General features: G+C 43.2%; 1 protein-coding gene across 12 annotated transcripts in view; it reads right to left on the reverse strand.

Moving 5' to 3' along the window:
* The window catches only part of erc1.S (ELKS/RAB6-interacting/CAST family member 1 S homeolog), a 120,412-nt gene that overhangs the window by 19,932 nt on the left and 87,013 nt on the right, over nucleotides 1-13,467 (reverse strand). For all 12 annotated transcript variants that reach the window (XM_018254835.2, XM_018254836.2, XM_018254831.2 and 9 more), the window contains one exon: nucleotides 6,983-7,143. In XM_018254835.2, coding sequence (XP_018110324.1) covers nucleotides 6,983-7,143 — 161 coding nt within the window. The remainder of the gene's footprint in view (nucleotides 1-6,982; nucleotides 7,144-13,467) is intronic.

A 13,467-nucleotide genomic window follows, 5' to 3' on the forward strand; every position in this document is an offset into this window, starting at 1 on the left:
CTCCCTCTCCAGGTTCAAAAGCCTCTGCCTACTACTGAGAGGTCCACTTATATGGACTGGGTCATCCCACAGTATATAGAGAGCATTCTATGGCACATCTGGTAAGGGAATTATAACATAACAGGAGGGCAATGGAAGTGATAGAGAATAATGATGTGCGCTGGCCGGTCCGATTCCCACAGGTTTGATGGGTTCGGGAAGACCTTGGCTTTCCCTGCCGTGTCCTTAAACTGCCGACTTCTGGTTTTATAGGTGAACGCCTTCCCCTTATATTGCGTGGGTCTGTATATTGAGGGTGTGGGTTGAGGTTTTTTTAAGTCTCACATCACTGATAGACAAGTGCATGTGGCCAGCATAAGAACAATGTAACTAGGGACACACTGAATCCACTATTTTGAATTTGGCCGAACCCCTCAATCCTTCACAAAAGATTCAGCTGAATACCGAACCAAATCCTAATTTGCATATGCAAATTAGGGATGGGAAGGGGAAAACTTTTTTACTTTTACTGTTTTGTGACAAAAAGTCAAGCTTCAGTCGAATCCTGCTGAAAAAGGCAGAATCCCGAACCGAGTCCTGGATTCGGTGCACCCCTAAAAAAAAAGGCTAATTTAGAATGTTTTCCATGTTTGTCTGATGTCTTTGGGACTAAAGCTTCATTGTTACTGGTTTGGAGCATCCTGCAATGTAATAATATAGGGAAAGAACTATTTGGAGATAAAACGGACATTTAATCCCAGTAAATAACATGGAACACGTGGGAAGATTTCAACACTGGCGCAAACATGTGACTTGTTGCCCCAACTGGCCAGTGTGACAACCATCAGCCTCGGAGAAGGGAGTCTCGTCCATGTGGAAAGAATTCCAGCCGGATCCGGGTAATTACATGGGCCGTCCCAGCGGGGAACTTAACAACACCTTTCTGTTTAACCTGTTCAAGGTTGCAACAATTTTCAGGCCTACTTTCCCCCAAAAAGGGGTTTAATTACCACACAAAAAATGTAACCCATTGGGGGATAGAAATGAGGAAGCAAAACAATGTGGCTGCAGCACCAGAAGGAAACTAATAGCATATTATGTTCCAGGCTATTTGTAACCCTCTACTTATTGCAAGGTTATAATACTTCCAGGGGTACCCAGGGTACAAATAAACACTCACCCCAAATCTCCCCCCTGACCTTCAGACTGGGCCCCATTAGCTCATAACAAGGTTACAGATATATAGAAACATTGGGGTGTCACCCTGCTATAGTTCCAGGGGTACCCAGGGTACAAATAATCACTCACCCCAAATCTCCCCCTAACTGGCCTTCAGACTGGGCCCCCTTAGCTCATAACAAGGTTACAGATATATAGAAACATTGGGGTAACAGTCACCCTGCTATAGTTCCAGGGGTACCCAGGGTACAAATAAACACTCACCCCAAATCTCCCCCTAACTGACCTTCAGACTGGGCCCCCTTAGCTCATAACAAGGTTATAGATATATAGAAACATTGGGGTGTCACCCTGCTATAGTTCCAGGGGTACCCAGGGCACAAATAAGCACTCACCCCAAATCTCCCCCTAACTGACCTTCAGACTGGGCCCCCTTAGCTCATAACAAGGTTACAGATATATAGAAACATTGGGGTGTCACCCTGCTATAGTTCCAGGGGTACCCAGGGCACAAATAAGCACTCACCCCAAATCTCCTCCTAACTGACCTTCAGACTGGGCCCCCTTAGCTCATAACAAGGTTACAGATATATAGAAACATTGGGGTGTCACCCTGCTATAGTTCCAGGGGTACCCAGGGTACAAATAAACACTCACCCCAAATCTCCCCCTAACTGGCCTTCAGACTGGGCCCCCTTAGCTCATAACAAGGTTACAGATATATAGAAACATTGGGGTGTCACCCTGCTATAGTTCCAGGGGTACCCAGGGTACAAATAAACACTCACCCCAAATCTCCCCCTAACTGACCTTCAGACTGGGCCCCCTTAGCTCATAACAAGGTTACAGATATATAGAAACATTGGGGTAACAGTCACCCTGCTATAGTTCCAGGGGTACCCAGGGCACAAATAAACATTCACCCCAAATCTCCCCCTAACTGACCTTCAGACTGGGTCCCCTTAGCTCATAACAAGGTTACAGATATATAGAAACATTGGGGTAACAGTCACCCTGCTATAGTTCCAGGGGTACCCAGGGTACAAATAAGCAAAAGATACAGGTAGTGGCAGTAGCCCTTTAAGGACTTAGATGTCTGCCCTTCTTCTCCAACTGCCATCTCAGGTCACCCAGTTAAGTGCCAGCGATGGCAGTTTGACACCGTTATATCTGCGCCATTAGTCTGACAAATGTAATCCCCTTAGTAGTCGGCCTGTAACGCAGCGGGGAGGAAACCCTCCAGCCCCCGGAGTCACGGACCATGGCAGTAACCATAGAGACCTAAATCCCCCGAATTAGCTGTGGGCCTTGCACCTGTTTGTATCTGAAGCCAATGGCACTTTAGTGGGGGGCACTGCCAGTATGTGTGGTCTGATTCTGCCTCCCTGCAACATGTTTATTCACAGCCTCACGGGATACAGTTTAAGCACTTGCTCAGCAACTGATGGGTTAATGGGGATTTAGGGAGGTGGTCACATTCCAAGTGTACAGGTCCTGGCTCTTAAAGGACAAGGAAAGTTAAACAAAAGAAGTAGCTAGAAATGTTGTACATGATGTTTTGTGCTTCTGTACCAGCCCAAGGCAACCACAGCCCTTTAGCAGTAAAGATCTGTGTCTCCAAAGATGCCCCAGTAGCTCCCCATCTTCTTTTCTGCTGATTCACTGCACATGCTCTGTGCTGCTGTCACTTACTGAGCTTAGGGAGCCACTCACAATATACAGTACACATAGAATAGAAATGTCACAATATAAGGCTGATTAGTAATTAATACACATAATTACTACATGGCAGCACAGAAACCAGTGCAATTAGCTCCCTATACCCCTCCCTGTAACGCCTCATATTGCTCCATATACCCTTCCCTATAACTCCTCCTATTACTCCATATACCCCTCACTATAACTCCACCTACTGCTCCCTATACCCCTCCATTTTTAGCCCTATTCATTTTTAGGGTTTCGTTCTCCTTTAATAGGAACAAGCAGGGCTTGCCCACCCCCTTCCCAGGGCATCTCTTTCAGATGGGCACAAACGAACCATTGTGCGTGGGGAAAGGATTAAGGATTGTGCTTTCTATTATTGCGCCTCGGATTAATCGTGACCCGCTCTCACTTTCCTTGGTTAAGGGGCTGCGTCGGGCCCTTCCACCGTTGGATCGGAGCTGCCAAGCTCAGTCACGGCTCATTAGCCACGTAAGCGATAACATTTGCCACCTGGAAGCTCCGCCGCCTTCTTCAGGGTCCAATAAAGAGAAGAGGCTCTTTGTGTTTGAGGAATTTGCCCGTGCCCCCAGGATCATCTTAACAACTTAAATAAATGGTTATCTGTAACAGTTTTTATTATCTTTAAAGGGATACTGTCATGGGAAAAAAATTTTTTCCCCCTAAAGCATCACTTAATAGTGCTGCTCCAGCAGAATTCTGCACTGAAACCTGTTGCTCAAAAGAGCAAACAGATTTTTTTTAATATTTAATTCTGACATGAGGCTAGACATAGTCAATTTCCCAGCTGCCCCCAGTCACGTGACTTGTGCTCTGATAAACTTCAGTCACTCTTTACTGCTGTACTGCAAGTTGGAGTGATATCATCCCCCCCCCAGTAACCTAACAACAGAAAGATAACCAGATAACAGCTGCCTAAAGGTGGCCATACACGGGACGATAAAAACTGCCGACAGACCGAGTTGGCAGCTTATTGGCCCGTGAATGGGGCCCTACGGCGGGCTTCTCCAATTGATATCTGGCTGATTATGATCCGATCATTGGGCCCTAGGGCCCATGATCGGATCAGCCCCAAAATTGAAATGTGCCCAGAGAAACTTCCTAATATATATATATAATACACAAAAGCCATGAATATCTTGTAAATGATATCCTTATAAACGGTGAATTCTGATGTCATCAGTTATAAACGGTGAGTTCTGATGTCATTTCTGTCACATGACTCCCTAAAACTTGTGTATTATAATAAATAAAGTACCCCAGTTGTAAAATATGAGGATATTAGAAGTTACCTCGGAGTTCCTTGACCTGTATAAAAACACTCGGCCTTCGGCCTCGTACTTTTATATGGTCATGAATCTCCTCTGTAACTTATAATATACTTATATTTTACAAAAGGGGGTTCTTTATTCACTATTTATTGCACAGTTACTCTGGTTTTAAAGTTATTTGAAATTGCTACGAATAGCAGCGTCTGCCTGCCCCTTTCTGCACTGCTGGTTCTGAATCCGGAAACAATGCAACAGAATGGAGAGGTCTTCCAGGCGGCTCTTTTCTCTCTCCTGGTGTGTGAATCAGGTTTTAAAAGTCAGAACCGGCAGTGAATGGGCGAGAGGGAGGGAAATGCTGGTTTCCATGGCAATTACACACTTGACTTTAGTAGAAAGTGCAGAAGAACAGACACAGCAGACCCAGCGGCTGCGCAGGACTATGGAATCCCCACTGGCTGCTGCACAGTTTCTTCTGGAAATCTTTCCCACCCTGTCAAGTTCCATGCGGCAAATGTTTCTTCAAACCCTTCCCACCGGCGGCGTTCCCTTAACCAGAGCAGAGTGGGGCGTAATCCCCCAATTACTGGATATTTTACTGCTCTTCTCATTTGCTAATGCTCAAATAAATATGGTCGCCCCCCTACGGGTGGGGGAAGAGCGAGACCTTCAGAGGAGATTTTTAGGGCACGTGCCACAAAGATAATATTTAACAGATGTTGGGGAAAAGCTATAGGATATTTCAAATTATATCCCCCCCCCAGAACTGCCTGTGCCCGACTGAATAAGGATTCCCATGTAGTGGCCAAAGCTGGGGATATTTAATGGTTAGACCCTCACAGCAGCCGACTGACACTTACTGACGGGAGGGATACGGAACAGCAGGTCACTGTGTAATTGGCCACTTCTAATAACTGTCAGACTTGTGTATGTCTTGTTCATGTGTGAATCACTGCCATAGTTTTATGGGATCTCTCTGTACAGACTATGAGCAAACTTAGGGACTGTTCCTGCTGAATTGTGCTTAGTACAGGGAATACCTATGCTGCCATAGTTTTATGGGATCTCTCTGTACAGACTATGAGCAAACTTAGGGACTGTTCCTGCTGAATTGTGCTTAGTACAGGGAATACCTATACTGCTATAGTTTTATGGGATCTCTCTGTACAGACTATGAGCAAATTTAGGGACTGTTCCTGCTGAATTGTGCTTAGTACAGGGAATACCTATGCTGCCATAGTTTTATGGGATCTCTCTGTACAATTATGGTCAGTCCAGGGACATAGTAATAATACATAATGATATAATCTGCTCAGTAGTGTCCAACCTGAGGTCCATTTGGGCTTTGGTGAAGGATTCTATAACTTGTTGCTCTCTTAGTTTTTTACATAATAAAGTTTTAAAAGTTAAAGCAGGTGTTGGGAGGGAGTCAGTGGAAGAAACCATTTCTGTAGGTGACATAGAGATATTGAGTGCCACACACGTATGTAAAGCTGGAGGAGGGAATGAAAGGGGCGCACGTGTTCCAAGTGAGGAATTATTAGGGATCATTTCAGACATCACTCAGGCTGTTCCTGCATCTCGCCTGCGCCTGTCATGGCCTCCGCGCCTCATTAGGATTAGACAAGAATCCCTCTAGCTGGCGGCTCTGGGGCAGGGAATGGCCGGCGCTCAGTAGAGACTCGTTACTAATGTACTGGAGGCACCGCCGCAGATTTGTCACTGCAGTGAGACGGCAGAAAAGCAAGGGGAAGGTAATACCCCCGACACTGGCTTTGGTACAGAGAATCCTGGAATAAGTCCAGCAGAGACGGCCAATCCGCACCCTCCCCCACCCCACAGTAATTGCTACATCCTGGTGAAGGCATTAAAGGCTGCCAGTTAAAGGGGAAGTTTGCCTTTAAGCAAATGTTTAGTATGGTAAAGAATAGCTTGTCCGCAGCAACTTTGTATTGGTCTTTTTATATATATATATATATATATATATATATATATATATATATATATATATATATATATATATATATATATATATATATATAATTATAATTATTTGCCTTCCTCTTTTGGCTCCTTCCAATAGGGATCACTGACCCCGACAGCAAAAAAAAAAACTATTGCTCTTTTGAGGCTACAGTTTTATTATGGTTACTTTTTATTTATTTCTCTATTCAGGCCTCTACTATTTATATTCCAGTCTCTCATTCGCACCACTGCCTAGTTTCTAGGGTAAAATGGACCTAGCAACCAAAGAGCTGCTCAACTAAAAGCTGAACATTAGATAGATAGATAGATATAGATAATGGATAGATAGATAAATAGATAGATATAGAGAGACAGATAGATAATAGATAGATGAATAAATATATTGATGGACAATGGATATATAGATGATAGAGAGATAATGGATAGATAGATAATAGATATATGATAAATAGATAGATAGATAGAGGATAGGTAATGGATAGAGAGATAATGGATAGATGATAGATAGATAATGGATTGATAGATAGATAAATGATAGAGAGATTGATAGATGATGGATAGATAATGGATAGATAGAGTGATAGATAAATAGCATGACCTGGGGTAGGATTTATCTTCTGCTTTAAAATATGCTTCCCTACTGGTTTTTTTGGTTGCTTCAAATTAAGCTGCACCATTTTGTAGCCTAGTGTGCTCAACAATCCTCTTATATATACCACCCCCCACCCCCACTGTGGAAAAGAGATAAAGTCACGATTATCCTGTGTTTTAAAATTCACCCCCCCCCCCCAAAAAAATAATCAGGTTATGTCCCATATTGTGTTTTCCAGTTCCCTGGTGAGACTTACTTCATTTCCAGCACCTCCTCCAGGTGTTTGCGCCTCTCGGCACGCAAGTTGGTCAGATGGATCTCTTTCTCTGCCAGGGAGTGCTGGGTAGACGACAGTTTTGCCTTCATGGACTCCAACTCGTGCTTCACCTTCTCCATCGCAGACATCAGTTCCTCCACCTGCAGATGGACACGGACATATTAGCAATGCAGAAAGGAGATGGATTTCAAGTCCAGGCAACCCGATGCAGACTATAGTGGGAAACAATACGGCAGCTTCAACATACAAATATACAGAGAGGAGAGAGTCGCTCTGGGAAATTTGTGCACCCCTCAAAATTCTTTATAAATGTGCCACCTATATTCTTCTATAGGAAACTGAAGCACAGAGCTGCTGTGCAGGCCCAGGTTTGCTCTGCAGGGGCTTTTAAATCTGCCCTTTAAAAAGGATAAGTAAACTGAAAAGCAATTTTCATTTACTATTTATTGTCTTTTTATTCCAAAATATTAAGGGATACATGTGCTGTCAATATAAATGAATTTTGTTCCAACAGCGCCACCTGCTGGTCAGTTTCTGACCAGTCTGACCACCAAGTAGTCAAGGAAGTTGTCAGGAGAAAGAAAGAGGCTGCTCTGATGTTCTTCTGCTTAGGAAAACAATTAGAAACCTTTCTCAAATCTTTCCTAAGCAGAAGAACATCAGAGCAGCCTCTTTCTTTCTCCTGACAACTTCCTTGACTACTTGGTGGTCAGACTGGTCAGAAACTGACCAGCAGGTGGCGCTGTTGGAACAAAATTCATTCACATTAACAGCACATGTATCCCTTAATATCTTGGAATAAAAAATAATGAATTTAAATGTCAAAAGTGCGTAGAATAGCATTCTCATCAATTTTACATTCACTTATTTTAAAGGTCTACTTACCCTTTAACTAATGGATGTGCCAAGGCTTTGATGAGAAAGCTCCTTCAACTCCAAAAGAAAACGGGTGCTAAATGGGTAGGAAAATTTAGCCACTGTCTGCTGTAACCGCACAAACACTTCGGCCTCTCAGCAGCCAACGGCCGGCTCGCAGGCAGAACAAGAGGGCATTTCAGAATGCCCATAATAACCCACTGATTATAAGCCAATTATAATTAGAGGTGACTTTGCTCCGAGCAGAACAAGGTCAACATGAATGAGGGTCCAGTGTATAAACTGGTGGCATTGTACGTGCCGCAGACTTGTCTTTCTCAACCTTGTTGTGTGAGCCGGTGTGAAGTGAGGGAAGATGAGAATGTTCAGGATCGGGGCCCTTAAAGGGGACCTGTCACCCTAAACAATAATTTCAAATCCTTTTTTATGATGTTAAGTCAAGCAAAATAAACGTCACTTACACTAAATAAATTATTTAAACCGTGTTTCTTTTAGTCTTGGAATTCACAATGCCTTGAAACAGGCAGCAGCCATTTTGTGGACACAGTTATTAAGACAAGCTTCAGATCATGCCAAAATCTTGTTTATGCACCAAAATGGGGCACCCGATGCCCATAACATTAAATGTTGGCGATGGAGGGGAAATTTAAGGAATGCAGTGACATCTCGAAATTGCAGAATGGAAAGTGAAAGTCATTGTCTGCCCCGCCTCTATGCTGATATGATTGACAGCTGAGAGTTTTAAATGCTTTTATAACGAGTTGGTTATGAATTTGGGTTTCATGATTAATTTTAAAAGGACTTTTATTATACAGATTTTCAGGCGTGGGTGCCGGGTTCCTTTAACCGACACCATCTACTGTGATGCGGGTGCCGCTAGAGGCAATGGGTGCTATTTAGAACATCTAAAGGAGACTATGAAAAAGGGGGACATCATTTAAAACATTTGGAAGGACTTTAAGGAAAAGAATATACAGGCTCTCAGTCTTAACAGTCTCTAAAGCAGTGTCAGACCAAGGGCATTTTTTTAATGAGATGGGATAAAGGCACTCAAGCCTAACATCCTCATGGGTAATGCCAAGCGTTGGTTGAAGGGGTGCTAAGGTCCATCATCCTTGTCTCTTGGAGAAGTGTGTCCTTTGGAGTGATAAATGGCACCAGAAGAAGCTTACCTGTCTCAATGCTGATGGTAAAGCTTAGTGGGGGGGAGGAATAATGGTCTATGGTTTGGTCTTGGAGGCTTCGGTCCAAAGTAAACGTAAAGCTCACTGGGTACAAATACCTTCTTGACAATTTGGTGCTTCCGACTTTTGTGGGGGAAGACCCTTTCCCGTTTCAGCACAATAATGCCCCCATAAACAAAGCCAGGTTTGAATGGGTTTACCGAGATATGAATGGAAGAACCGGACTGCTGATAGACTCTCACTAATACGTGGGCTGGTGGAGAACTATTTGGGTCTCTGTGTACTAATGGAATGCCAGGGCCTATTTTGACTTTCAGTCCAGGCCTGCCTCAAGCCAACTAAACCCCTGTTGAATGAACTGAAACCTGACTAAAAGCAACTCCCAGCAACAATGTTCTACTCTTCCCTGAAGAGTGGGGGCAGTTGTAACAGCAAAATGAGGGGCAACTTTATATCAACCCCCTTGACTTTAGGACAGACAGGTGGCTTCATACTTTTGGACATTTCAAATAAGTTGGCCATAAAATCAGGAGGACTGCTCATTTTCAAGTCACCATACGAGCAAACCTTTCCCTGACTTCTATCGGGCCTTCACTGTATAAAGGAAGACAACGCCTTCTTATAGACAAAGGTGTATTTCTCTTTTAATTGTAAATTAAATCAAACCAAAGAAAAATTTTAAAAAAACTCAATAAGAACAAGTATAAACTTACATTTTAATCTCCCACGTCTCATTAATCTGCAGATACCCAAAGCTTTTTTGAGACAAATGAAATACGTGTGAAACCTTCACTGAAAGGGACCCTCGTTGCCAAAAAAGGGGAAACAAACAATGCCAGTGAAATTGGAGATAAAAAAAGGTGCCGTGAGGACAGGGATCTCCAACCTGCTACAACAATGTCCAACATGGAGGTCTGCACAATGAATATTTCTAAGGATGGTAGGAGAAAAAGTTCTACCTTGGCATATATTTTTAATTTAAAGAGGTAATAATCTACATAACCAGGTCCTACCCACAATGAGGTGGCCCTCAGCCCACAAGCAGAAGGCTTTTATAAATACACAACAGGAGAGAGCATATATGCTAATGGGCATACACTAGTTTACTATTCCAGTAATGTTAGAAGGTGGTGTATGTGGACCTCTCTGATCTTGGCAAAGAGACCTGGCCAAAGGTTGAACAGCTAAGAGGAACCAGTGTTGGGAAACCGCACAAGTCCACGGCTGAGGAAACTACACTGCTGTGCGGCTGAGTGTATACAGCTGCGAACTGTATGGAAGAAGCCCTTGTTGAGATAAAAGAACTTGTTGGTACATTAAATGTGCAACCAACTTCATGCCGAGCTAATAAATTCTAAGAAGGATTCAGCTAAGAAGCACTTCAGCATGGAAACGGCCCTCCTTTGGCCCCCACAATGCTGACACTCAGGGCCAAATTGGAGACTTTTGTCCGGTGTCCACATCAGGACACAACGACAAACATAGATAAAAGCTACCTGAGTTGTATTTTCTGCTATATTGTAAATTGTCCACCGCAGAGTGAACTAACTAAGGTGGCCCAAGTCCATTGAAATCCAACTGCCCTCTTGTGGACACTATGCTTGCCCCCATGCTCTTCTTGTAAGGGGTCATTACACAACAGGAGGCCTATGGAAGGTGATAAGGAACGTTACGTCCAACTAAATTCTGAGACTATGGCAACGTAGGCAAGACAAACTGTTTTCTGGTCAACATAACAGAACAATAAGCAAGTAGGACAACCCACAAGCAGTCTATGTTCTGCCTCCACAAGGAATTATTCAGTTGAGTTTTGGATGTACCCTAGTGAGAACAAACTAGACTGCCTGCCTCCAAGGCTGAAGTCCAATCAAAACCTTAACTGTCCACCAGTTGACCAATAAGACATACAGCTTTACCAGGGACAAAGAACCCGGATGAGCAATCTAGAGGGCAGATCATAATCCCCTACACTAGATATGGTATAAAGGGAGTCTTATAAAGAATATCCAACAGAAGAACCCAGGTTCAAAAGAAAGAATCCATAGTCCAGGTCTAGACAGATAACCTAGACACTCAGGTTTTTATTATTCATGTTGTTCTATGCTTAATTAACCCAAGATCACATGACAGCCTCCCTGCATTATCATCAGTCACGTATTAGCCTGCCCCGGTTCACTAGTTGCCTAATTAGGCAAGCAATATATCCAGGTCTGCAATAAAAGAGCTGGCACAAGTTTATTCTAGGAAGTTAACTTTTGGCAATGGTTAGAAAGAATGTGCTGGATCTAAAACTCTTCATTATGAAGAAGAGCCTGAGCAGTGAATTGACTCATTGAGCCATGGACACGCAAGACAAGATCAACTGGATCCCTGTGTATAAGAAATAAAGCCTTAAAGGAGACCTGCCACCCTAAGAGATCACTCCAAATCCAATTTTATGATGTTGGTCAAGCAAAATAAACTTCATTTACACTAAATTATTTCAATCTCGTTTCTTTTTGTCTTGAAATTCACAATAACGTCAAGCAGGCAGCCACCATTTTGTGGACACTGTTATTAGATCTTGCCAAAATCTTGTTTATATGCCAAATCGGGCACCTGATGCCAATTTACATGTTTAGAATATTTAGAAAACCATAAAAAATAAATAATGAAGACCAATTGAAAAGTTTCTTAGAATTAGCCAACCCCCTTTAATACTGGGCCATTTAGTAAAGGGGTCAACATAAGGCTCTTGGATTTTGAGGGTCTACCAGAACGCATAAGACAATGTTTTTAGGTGCCATTTTGGCGATGCTCCATTTTTCTTAAACACAAGCATATTTTGGATTACTTCTATCAACTATAGAACAGTAAAGTGGATGTAAAGCTTCCCTAGCAAATAACATCAGCCCTGCCTTGTGGAAGATGTGTGAGGTCTCATTTGGAACTCCTTGCTGCCCAACATAAATAAATACATATACTGCACATAAGCAGGAATATTGTGCAGCTGCACCAAGACCATGACAAGAGAAACTTCCCGACCCCAAACAAATAAACATCTTGGAAAAACGAAGAGGGGAAAACAAGTCTCACAAAGTCCAATACGGACACTGCCGAAAGTGACTGGGTTGGAAGAACACAACTTGGTGCAAGGCTATGGACTGACAGCTAGTGGGTGAGGGACATCATAGGAGGCGAGGTGATGACACATGTAAGGTCAACAGGTCTTCATACCTTGAACCACTTAAAGGCAGGTAATTTGGCCTCATGCAGGGTTTCACAAGGCGGCTTGAGCCAGGCAGTGAGAGAAAAGGAGAGAAGAGGAGGAAGCATGCAATTATACCAAGAAAATATCAACCCTGGAGAGTGAAGGGTCAAGGGCACCAGGGCAAGTGACCTCTGTAACCAGAAGAGCTACAAACGGTATCAAACTACTGGATGTTTTCCAGTGGGAAAGATTCCCAACTTCCCCCCACTAAGAAACATAACCGTGTCCTAATGAAGCTGTGAACCCCAAATATCACCATGTCCCCAAAGTCAGTTGGATGCAGCCGAGTATAAATGGGAAAATAAAACCTGCAGAATTGGCTCCTCTTTGCACCTTATTAGCAGTGCATGGAACCCTTCCAACAGCCCATGTGACCTATACGTGGCCATTGGAAGGGTTCCATGCATAAGCCAAGAAATGTAGTTGGAAGAGGACCGCATTGATATAGTCCTCCATCAATGGATCTGCATAGGCTTGTGTTTGGTCCTCCACTTGCCTTGGTGACTTGTTATATGGCTATCTTTGTTTTGCCACCCAAATTAGGGACCACAGGCTGAATATCATCTCTTGGCACAGATGCAAAAATAAGAGAAGTAGAGAAGCACTAAAAAGGGGGAAGATCCTCCAGCTGGAAAGGGTCTGCTCTAGGGCAATAGTTCCCCACTCATCCACACAGTCAGCTTAAAGGCTGCCTTCATTTGGGTAAGACCCTTCAGATTGCTGGGGCAATTGGGCGTAATTTTATGTGCTTTGCCAAAAACATAGTACCTGCATAAAAAAAAATACAAAAAGGGACCAAGCCAAGGGGAAAGTGGGGTACCGAGGTACTGACAAAGAGTAACAGGGAATGGTTTTAGGTGCCAGTCTTCATTTAGCGTCATATTGTGGCCAAGCTTTATGTTTACCCACTTTAGAGTCGGTCTACAATGGTCTCCCTGCTGGAAACTCTTATTACTTGGACAATTTAAAAGAGAACTAAACTTTAGAAATGAATATGGCTAAAAATGCCAAATATTATATACTGAAGGTATTGCACCAGTCTAAAGTTTCAATAACAGCAATGATCCAGGACTTCAAACTTGTCACAGGGGGTCACCATCTTGGAAAGTGTCTGTGACACTCACATGCTCAGTGGGCTCTGATTGGCTGTTGAG

This window comes from Xenopus laevis, chromosome 3S (genome assembly GCF_017654675.1).
Source record: "Xenopus laevis strain J_2021 chromosome 3S, Xenopus_laevis_v10.1, whole genome shotgun sequence".
Lineage (NCBI taxonomy): Eukaryota > Metazoa > Chordata > Amphibia > Anura > Pipidae > Xenopus > Xenopus laevis.